The sequence below is a fragment of the Notamacropus eugenii genome, chromosome 3, assembly GCF_028372415.1.
Source record: "Notamacropus eugenii isolate mMacEug1 chromosome 3, mMacEug1.pri_v2, whole genome shotgun sequence".
Classification (NCBI taxonomy): Eukaryota; Metazoa; Chordata; class Mammalia; order Diprotodontia; family Macropodidae; genus Notamacropus; species Notamacropus eugenii.
The window spans coordinates 202,634,261-202,644,945 of record NC_092874.1 but is presented as its reverse complement, the minus strand read 5'-3'; the positions used below and the strand labels follow the sequence as shown (position 1 = coordinate 202,644,945).

General features: G+C 44.1%; 1 protein-coding gene across 1 annotated transcript in view; it reads left to right on the top strand.

The window, feature by feature from the left end:
- The first annotated feature begins 2,461 nt into the window (after positions 1-2,461).
- TSPAN9 (tetraspanin 9) overlaps positions 2,462-10,685 on the top strand; it is a 109,679-nt gene continuing 101,455 nt past the window's right edge. The window contains exon 1 of the mRNA XM_072654019.1: positions 2,462-3,019. Within this exon, the coding sequence (XP_072510120.1) occupies positions 2,678-3,019 (342 nt within the window). The 5' untranslated portion in view covers positions 2,462-2,677. The remainder of the gene's footprint in view (positions 3,020-10,685) is intronic.

Sequence of the window (10,685 nt, the reverse complement as noted above, 5' to 3'; positions counted from 1 at the left end):
ACACTTACTAGCTGTGTGACCCTGGGCGAGTCACTTCACCCTGTTTTTCTCAGTTTCCTCCTCTGTAAAATGAGCTAGAGAAGGAAATGGCAAACCACTCCAGTATCTCTCCCAAGAAAACTCCAAATGGGGTTACAGAGAGTTGGACACAGCTGAAAAATAACTGAACAATAAACAGTGATCCACTTGGGAATTTCAAACTTCCTTTCATGTGACTACTGTTAACAGAACTAAATAATACTAATATTTAATGGATTTAAGATCATAACATTTCTATATTGCTTTCAGATTTATTGATAAAACATTATCCTTACAATAGTCCTGTGGGGGTAAGTTAGTGCACGTATTGTCCTTATGCCAATTTGGAATAGAGGAGAAGGAGCTGGCTGTGGTAGGAAGAGCAGGGTTCCTGCCATACTCCCTCCCCTGCTCAAAAACACATACATACTGGCTGAGGGTGCCTGGACAAGTAATTTCACTTTTCACGGCAATTTTATAAGACTACTGTACCATATGTATTATGTCTTAGCGATTAGGGAGAGATTCTAAGTCAAAAGACCTAGATTTGAGTCCTATTTTTTACTGCCTTTGTGATGTTGAACAATTTAGTTTATCAGGATGGACCTCAGTTTCCTCATCTGTCATATGAGGTAGTTGACTTCCAAGGTCCCTGCTAAGAGCTAGTGCTTAGCAAAGTGCCTGGTATATTTTGTTGTTGAGTCATTTTAGGAGTGTCTGATGCTCTGTGACCCCATTTGGGATTTTCTTGGCAAAGATAATAGAGTGGTTTGCCATTTCCTTCTCCAGCTCATTTTACAGATGAAGCAAACAGGGCTAAGTGACTTGTCCAGGGTCACATGGTTCATAAGTATCTGAGGCTGGATTTGAACTCGGGAAAAGGAGTCTTCCTGACTCCAAAGAAGGTCCTCTATCCACTTTCTAATCCTAGCTGCTGTACTGAGCATATAGAAGGCATTAATAAATGGTTGTTGACTTAAGTTTGTGATCCTGTAAATTGTTGTAGAGAAGATGCTAAACTACATCAGTAGAGGGGTTTTGACACTAGGAATTTCCTACCTTGATGAAATCACAGATCTTATCCCATTTTTAAAAGAAGCAATTAACTAAATTGAGTCTCAGCAAAGTTAAATGACTTTCCCACAGTCAGTTCAGCTAGAAATGTCAGAACCAGGACTCAAGCTCAAATTTCTAAGAGTTTGTCTGTTTCTTACACATTTTTTTCGGGCTATTCACCCATGGGACTTTAGGGAATTCCTGTTATGAGGGATATTGATTTCTAATATCTTTAACAGGTAGCCTAGTGGGTTATCTGGGCATGGAAATGAACCCTTCCTTATCAGTGAGATTTGTGAAGTTGCTGATAGCCATCTTAGAAATCGGTTTTCCCCTCCAGACCAAGCATGCCCAGGGTCTTGAGGGGGTTGGACCATGTGTCAAAGTGTATGTGTGCAGATGGGTTCTTAAGACCGGATTCCTCAGGCATCTCTTTTGTACCCAAATCTCGAGCTTCTTTGGCAGTCACCTCTCAGACTCAAGAGTGTTGTGTGCGGGCATACATCAGACTTGTAGATGTAACTGTGAGGCCTTCTCCAAGACTCGCAGGTGCAGCAAAGCCATGGCAGAGGTTGACTGCATCCTTAGGATTCCCTCCTCTATACCCTTTCTGCCCCCCACTCTTCCCTTGAGCTGTCTGGAGCTCACCCTTACTCCTTCCAGCCCTTTCTGATGTTTGTAGAGACAGGGATCCTACAGACAGTTCTAGTTCATCAACAGCTAAAGAGCCCTTGACATTTAAGAGAGATTTTTTTCGGCTGTGCACTTGTATAGGCAAAGAGCAGAAGCTAATCCTATTAAAGGTATTGTGTCATTTGGGGGAGAGGCACCCCCTCCCACCTCGGGACAGGCCAATGCCGATTGGCCAGATGCAGAGCAGGGGGTGGGACCGCAGGGACCCGGGATGGTGGGGGTGGGGTGGGGGGGGTGGGGGTCGATTTATGACTTGATAGGTCAGGGATTTCTAAGGGAATACCCAGAGGTTGCAGCTGCTGCTGAGCTCACAGCCCCAGCAGCAGCACGCTGGCCGGCCGCGAGAGCCAGGGACAGCCAGGGAGAGCCAGGGCCACAGGCTGAAGAGCTCTTACCGCAAAGTAACGACAGGGGGGAGGCGAGAAACCAGAAAAAAGTGGTCGCGTTCCGTGGCGGGGCGGGGGGCCCAGAGAAGCCCCTCCGGCACGCGTGGACCTCCGGGCGGGAGGGGAGAGAGAACTGACCGCTTTGGAAGGAGAAAGAAGATTGAAAGAAAGAAAGCAAAGAAGCTAAGTTCTGCAGAACTGATTGCTCCCCGACACTCGGGGAAGGCATGAGTGTGTCGGGGCTGCGGGACGCAGGTAGGCTCGAGCTGCAGCCCCCACGGACGCGGGCCGGCCCGTGGTGAAGCGGCCGTCCTGCTGGAAAGGCAGATCAGCGAGCCAGCGGCAATGCAGAGACTGCTGCTCTAGAGAGGGAGAAGAGAGGGGGCTCGCGGGGGAGCCCCCAGGCTGCAGCCTGCCCCCTCCTCTCCCGCAGCCCCCCAGCCGGCGGAGGTCAGCGCCCCTACCGCGTTCCACTCCGGGAGAGATGCCCCCAGCCCCTGCGGCCCCCCGGGGACAACGCGAGCATGGAGAAGTCGAGTAGCGAGGATTCTTCGATCCACCGGAGTCCATCTTTGGACAGCAAGGACTCGGACTTTGCCAAGCCCTCTTCCTCGGGCCGCCCCTTGGGCCGCGGCTTCACCGCAGGCGCCTTCTATGGTACCGCGGGCTCCCGAACTCGGGGCCAGAGCCACGCCGAGGCCGGAGTGAAAACCGACAAATACAATGCCCCAAAGGGCAGCAAGTACGTGGTGTTTTACCTGGACCTCTCCTTTGTTTTCCTTCTAGAATTTAAGAAGTGCAACATGGCCAGAGGCTGCCTCTGCTGTTTGAAATACATGATGTTTCTGTTCAATTTGGTGTTTTGGGTGAGTACCTGCCCCTATTGCCCTCCTCTCTCAGCCCCCCTCTCCTTTCCTCTGCTGCATGGCTCCTTTCTTCTTTCTCTGAACAATGATGGTAAGTTTTTTTTTTAATCATTTCTATCGCCCTCCCCTTTCTTCCCTCCTTCCTCCTAGTGAGTACTTGAATGGAGACTTATTTTACTCAGGTCTAGCTCTACTTGACTTCTAGGAGAGATGGAATCTTTTTTTATTGGCTCTTGAAGTTTTCTGTCTTCTTTTAAAAAGCGGGGGGGAGATATACTTAGGCGTGTTTCCTGGTGGGTGGCCAGGGAAGATACTTACTGGGACTTGAGTGGGGCCTCTGAAGCAAAGAAGGAAAAAGGGAGACATATCATCTGCTCCTTTTACTGGGATATTTTTATAAACTAGTGAACATAATTGAACATTGACGCCTGAAAAGATGAGCAAGTTGGTTTTTCCTGAACGTGTGAGGGGTGGGTCATGCTTTCAGAGCTTATTTTTGATAGCATTTTGGGAGGCTAGGGAGGAGAGAGCTAGAAATGCAAATTCCAGATAAATCCAATGAAATATTTGTTGATTTGAATTGAAATGGTGCCACTAGATTATTGAGTCAGTGGGTCTTTCTGGCCCCGATGCATGCCCTGTGTTGAGTTTGTATTGCAGAGGAGGGAGAATAGTGGAAGGTGTGTGAGTGTGGGAGGGAGGGGGTGCTGTGATTGTGTGGTTCTGCTTTTGAGGGTTTGGAATGGATTCGGGTGGTGGAGCCAGCTGGCGGGAAGCTCCTCTCATTGAGTCTCAGGACCTGGCAGAGCGAGAGAAAGAATCCCAGGGACTGCAGTGGTGTATGGGCAGCTTGAGCAGTGTCCATGGAAAGAAGTAATTTTTAACCAAGGGTGCCAGAGTGGGGTGGGAATATCTGGAATCACTCTGTAGTGCTCATGTGGTTCTGAATGGAGATGTATTTAAAGAGAAAAAAAATCCCAGAGGCATATATGAAAACTTTCCTACATTCATGTCTTACTCATCTCTCACCTTGATCTCTCCTGTTCTCTTTCATCAAAGTTCTCACCCCTTCCCCCCAACCCAGTGGAGGTTAGCGCAAATGTATGATACTGCTCCAAGGTGGGTGTGTCTCCTCCCGTCTGCTAGAGGATATCAGCTGCCCAGGGTCCAGGATGATCACTGGGGACAGGAGAAAGTTACTGCTGAGTTCATGGTCACGGGGCAGAGCTAAGTTAGAAGGGGATGGCTGTGCTTTGGCAGTCAGTATCTGTGTTGAACTGACCCACTTTAACTGAAATAACTTATGTGAGAGGGTTGAGGAGGATGGAGGATTAAGAAGGCAGTGTGAGGGGTGGGGAGAAGCTTATACCCATGCCCTATAATGAGAAGAGCATTGAACTGCTAGGCAGGAGACCTAGATTCTCATCCATTTCCATCATGAACAGAACTGGGTGAAATCAGGCAAATCATTTGCCCAGACTTTCTGGGCCTTAAGTTTCCTCAAATACAAAATGAAGCAGTTTGATTAAATAATCCTCAAAGCCCATTCCAACTCTTGACAATTTATGCTGCTGTCTCCATTAACTTCAGGTTCCATGTAACAAAAGGGAATCTCTGTGAGAGACTATGATTGGAGCCAGTGGGCACCTCTAAGTTTTTATTTCAATCTGTAGGGCACCATTTCTGCAAAGAACATCGGTTTGCTTTCTACTATGTAGACAGAAATTAGTTCAGTATCATTTGTGTGGGTCTTCCTCAGAATATTTCTGGTGGCTTAGGCTGTTCCTGGCCCTGTGCCACTGAGTCACAGAATTTCAGCATTAGAAAGGACTTCAGATACTACATAGTCCAGCTGATATTTGAGCGAGAATCCCTCTCTGTGAGATCTGCATTGAGTGTTCACTGAGACTGTACTTGAAGACTTTTCAGTATGGATGAATTCCCTATGTCTTGAGATAACCCATTCTACTTTTTCCTTATATGAAGACAAACTCTACTTCTCTGCAATTTCTACCTGTTACTTGTGCCTCATGGGGCCAAAACAGAACAAGTTGAAATGCTTCTACATGACCAGCCCTTCAAATACTTGAAAATAGCTACCATAATCCTCATCTTTTATTCTTCAGGCTAACCATCCCTGGTTCCTTCAGTGGATTTTCTTATGGCTTGGTCATGAGTCACCCTCCTCTAAATGATTTCCAGTTCATTCGTATCTTTTATGAAACATGGCACCCAGGACGGACCACATTACCCCAGATATGGTTTGGCTGTGGTAGAGTGTTTCTTGTTCTGGATAATGTTTCTTAATACAGTCTAAAGGTTCAAATTTCATGGGAATTGGGACAGTGATTTTTCTTCACAGAAGAAAGTTGGTTTTTTTGTTTTGGAATATCATAAATTTGTAGAATTCATTGAACATAAGAGCTGGAAAGGAACTTAGACATCATTTGGGTCTTGCTAGCATTTTATCAAGGAGGCAACTAGAGCAAAATGGGGAACTTCTGGTAGCTTTGCAGCCCCCTTGTGGGCTAGTTCTTTCCAATCTCCTTTGACAGGATCTGAATAAGTCACTCATTGGTTGATACTTTTCTCATGTGTTCAGGTTTTTTTTTAAAGAACATTGCTCTGTCTTTATTTTGCCAGTGTACCAGATCCCTCCACCCTTCCATTTTGTGCATATGGGCAGAGGAGTAGGCATTGTGATTGCTTCTGGCAGTCACTTTGAGAAAACTCTCTTGTGGATTCTTATCTGATCTCTCTTTACATCTGGCTTGTGTTGTTCACTGGGTAACTCCTCCCCCACCTGCTGGCTGTGTTTGGTATGGTCTTTCATGGTTTTCCATTTCCCCAGGAAAATAATGATCATAACTGGATATTTATATAGAACTTTTTGGTTTACAACATGCTTTACTTATTTCTCCTTGTAATGATCTCATGAGGTTGATAGTTAAGATATTATTATCACCATTTTACAGATGAAGAAATGGCTGCTCAGAGAGATTTTCATGATTTGTGGAGATTAACCAATCTAGTAATCAAGCAATCAAACAGCAAACAATTATTAAGCACCAACTTGGTGTCAGTCACTGTTCTGGACCCTGGGAATAGAGACCAAAATGAAAGTCCCTACCCTCAAGGAGTTTACATACTATTAAGGGATATAACATATACATGTAGAAATATAAAAAAATAAACAAGGTAATTTTTGAGGTGGTGGCACCGGCAGCTAAGCAGGATTGGAATCCTTAAATGATAACTCTCCTGACTCCAACCCATTATTCCAGATGCTCCTTGGGGATTGGTTTGGATATATAACTTCATTTAGAATATTAAGTACCTTAATGGACAGGCCAGATGTAAGGATCTTCATCATGTTTATCACCTGTGTTCCCAAGTTCCTTTTGTCAGAAGGAGGAAAAGGCAACTATTATTCTATGAACTACTGTTAAAGTGGCAGAACAGATAAAGTGAATGGCACATTGGTATCCTCAGGATATTAAAAGAGTGAGAGGAAGGCCATCTATATGTTCTGTAGATTATCCATGAAGCATTTATGGAAAGACAGAGTCAAGAATTACATAAGATAAGGAGGTATTGAGGGGTTGCTATTTGTGCCAGTAGAAGGGACTACCCATGAGATAAAAATCAATCGCAGGGCTGCCGAAGAAATATACCACATAGTACTTCTCATTAAGGAAGGCTAAATCAGGCAAGAGTCCTTCCTTCATGGTGCTTAAATAGAGATTCCCCACTTCTCCCAACCCCACTTCTCTCCGACCTGGTTTGGCCTGGAGGCATGAAAATTAAAAAAAATCACAACAGATTCCTTCCAAGTCAGATTTCAGGTGTCTTTAATTCTCTTGAATGGTTACTAAGAATTTATTTCCATATGTAATATAGGTCCTATACAACACATTTTTGAAACTAAGTATTTTTTGAGAGCATATAAAGCACCGTATAGCCCTTAAACACAAAGTATTAAAGATAAGTTCTTTTTGTGTAAATTTTGGACCTCAAGTGCTATAGGGAGATACATAAAGGAATAGGATGTTATTCATGGGAAAGTGGGCCACTTCTGATGACATTAAGGATAACTTCCTCATGTCAGGGGTGCTTGGAATAATAATAGGCACTGAGAGGTTTGGTGGGGGTCCAGGAAAAGGAAGAGTACTCTGAGTCGAAAGGACTCATGGTTTGGGAAGAGAAGAAAGAGCAGACTGAGAGGGGAGGAGAGACAGGCATCTGAAGCAGAGGATGGGCGTGGACGAGTCTGGTGCACTTGTGGCTCAGAGCAGGGAGTGCAAGCTCCATTTTATTGCATTCAGGGTTATGGAGTGAGAAAGTGTAAGAGAAGAGTCTGTAGAGTAATAATAAGGAGGGAAGGAGGGACCTGGTGTAGTGAAAAGATCATTAAACTTGAGCTTGGGCTGTATTGCTAACTGTAGCACTGAGCAGGTTTTTTTCTCTCTAAGCCTCTTTCCTTATCTGTGCCATGAGGGGGGTTGGTCTAAATCTGGGATAGTTCTGTGAAGTTTGGATTCAGTCAAAGGGCTGCACTTGAGGACCTAGAGGGCCACATGTGGCCTTGAGGCTGCAGGTTCCTCAACCCTAAATGCTTTATTTATGTTGCTGATTCTTCTGGGATTTCCAGCAAAGAGAGTAATGTACTCCTCAGTGCAACCTTCATTTGTAAGGATGTGGTTTCCATGTTTTGGGATTTATGGTTTTTGGTCTTTTGTAGGGTAGCGAAGAATCAGGGGTGTATCCAGATGATCAATTATCATTGTTTCTCTTTTTTCTCCTTTTCCTCCTGGAATGTGCAGGCTACTCCATCGTCTTAGTGCTGTTCCCCCCCAGGACCAACTCCCTGAACAAATGGGAAAATACCAGCCAAGTTTAGGGACAGAGCCCTTGTGACCAATATAGATGGAAGGGAACTGAGTATTTGAAGTTCAGCTAGTTCTCCTTCCTAGTTCTCACCCCCTGCCCCATATACTCACATCACTCTCTAGGTTGTTATAGTGTAGTTGAGGTACAATCCTGGCTCCTGGAGCTCAGTGCTTATCAAACCCATCCAAAGGACTTCTCCCAGTAACGGTAAGTGCTCTAGCTCTTTCCTTAGGATCAAACGGGTCTCTGAATCTACCCTGAGGACCATCTGGCTCAGCTCCCCCAGCTGAGAGTAATTGAGTTTGAGGCTACAGTCTTGAGAGCAAGCTTAAGGTACTTAATTATTCCTGTGTTGGGGGCGGGGATTGAATCTAGAGGGGCCTTTATTTGAACTCCTGGGACTTCTTGTCAGGGTTTAAGGAGTGGCAAATTGAGATCTCAGCCCAACTGCTCCTACCCAAAATCCAATGCAGATCGATTAGTGAGTGGAGGAGGGTGGAGATAGCATAATTGCCACTCGGAATAACATTGACTATGTATTCTAACCAGGAGCTGTCCCATCACTTTAAGCTATGGTTGGCAGCACAGTGACATTGTGGCCTTATTGGAAAGTCTATTCCTCCTGGATCTTTCCCTTAATAAAGGCCAATTAGCCAAGGAAGCACAATTCAGGGTGCCTGTCCAGCTGGGAAAATTTTGATATAGGGCTGATGTGTGGGTGGTGGTGGCATTTGTAGTTTGATTTTTGTTGCTAAGTCATTTCGGTTGTGTCTGAGTCTTCATGACCCCATTTGGAGTTTTCTTGACGAAGATACTGGAGGGGTAGTACTTATTGTATTTCAGCTAGAATTTCCTTTTCTTTCTTTTCCTCCATCCCCCACCCTTCTTGACTGACATCAATGCTGGATCTGATGTGATTTAAAAATAGATATTAAGACAAGGTAAACAGGGTTAAGTGACTTGCCCAGGTCACACAGCTAGTAAATGTCTGAAATCACATTTGAACTCAGGTCTTTTTGACTTCACATTAGGTGCTCTGTCTACTTTGCCACCTATCTATCCCTGTAGCTTGATTAACCTCACCTAACTGGGTTTAGTCCTCTCTATCTTCTTGGCCTGCTCTCCTTCTCTTTCCCCTGTTATTCATTTGCTCTTGTTTATGAACTGGTTTAGTAAATGTTTTCTGACGAATTGAGAATGTGTATCCGTTGTCTCCCCAAATGAATCATCAGGGGCTGGTACTGGTACTTTTGTCTTTTCGCCTACCTCTTTTCAGAGCCTGGTGCTAGCTTCTGTATGTGCTGGATGAATATCTTTAGTGTTATTGAGTGTCTTGCTGTGGGGCTGCAAAAGATATGCTGAATACCCATCTCTTCTCCAAGAATTGAAAAGTGAAGAGAGAGACAAAATACAACTCTTAATGACTGTTTTCAAATCACAAAAAGGTGGTTATGGGGAAAAAGTACCCTCTCTCCTTATCCATATTCGTTCTTCATTTTCACATATATGAGGACAGAACAAAAGGATACAGGCTAAAGTTGGCAGCAAGACAGATTTAGATGAGAGGTTGTACATGCTGATTATCCATATTTTGAAGCTCTGGAATGGTTAACTAATGGTTGGGGATTCTTCTTCCCTGGAAGCTTTTTAGGGCAGGGTCTTATCTGGAATGGATTATCCATGGCCCAATTTAGATGGGATGAGGAATGCTGCAAATTTTTTGAGATCCCTAGGATAAACTAACTGGGGGAATGATAGCACTGTGTAAGCTTCCCCTCCAAAGCATGAAAAATTAAACTTCCTTGTCTTAATATCTATTTTTAAATCATGTCAGAGCCAGCATTGATGTCAGTCAAGAAGAGTGGGGGATGGGGAAAAGGAAAGAAAAGGAAACTCTAGCTGAAATATGGTAAGTGGGTACCTCTGTACTATATAGAGGATTCCTTGGGTTTCAAGATAAAGTACTACCTAGGCTGCAGGAAGCTTCTCTGTTCTCAGCAGAGCAAACCCATCTCCCACATTTTCCTCTGCTCTGTGGTTTAGTGTGACTGGTAAACAGTATTTTATGCCTCAAGGTCTTTCGTAGCATATTGGATATTGGCGTCTTAATTAGATATGTTATTTTAGTTAAAAGATATTTAGACGCATAGTTAGAGACTGGGAAGGGAATGACGCTAGCAACAAATAGCCAACATTTATGTGGCACCACTAAACTTTACATTTTCTTGTTTGATCTTCACAATAATCCTGTGAAATAAGTGTTATTACTGTCATCTCTATTTTAGAAACAAGGAAACTGAGCCTTAGAGAAGGTAAGAGACTTGCTTAGTAAAAGTATGGAGTCAAACCCAGACCTTCAGGACTGCAGGTCTTGTGCTACGTCCACCATACCACATTTCATTTTCACTTTTCATTTTTGGGAGTTTTACCCTAAGCCCTGAAACTTCCATACAGTAAGCTGAGGGACCACAATGCCCTCTAGGTCCAGACATTTCATAGTCTTCAAAGAGGTTCACCTTAAAATCTGAGCCCCCAACAAATTGCATTTCTTCATACATGAATCTTAATTAGTTTTCAATGAAGAAAATTTTTTCTGTCCCTTTAGACCATTAAACTGTTCACATACAAAAGAGGCATCGCTTTACATTCATTACAACGATTTGAACCTTTGTGTTTATGCCACAGTTTATTTTCTGACCTTTTTGCCATCAGACTGCCCACAGCCTATCTGAAAACTGAGTTTGTGTACAGTAAAGCTGTTATTACTACTTTAGCA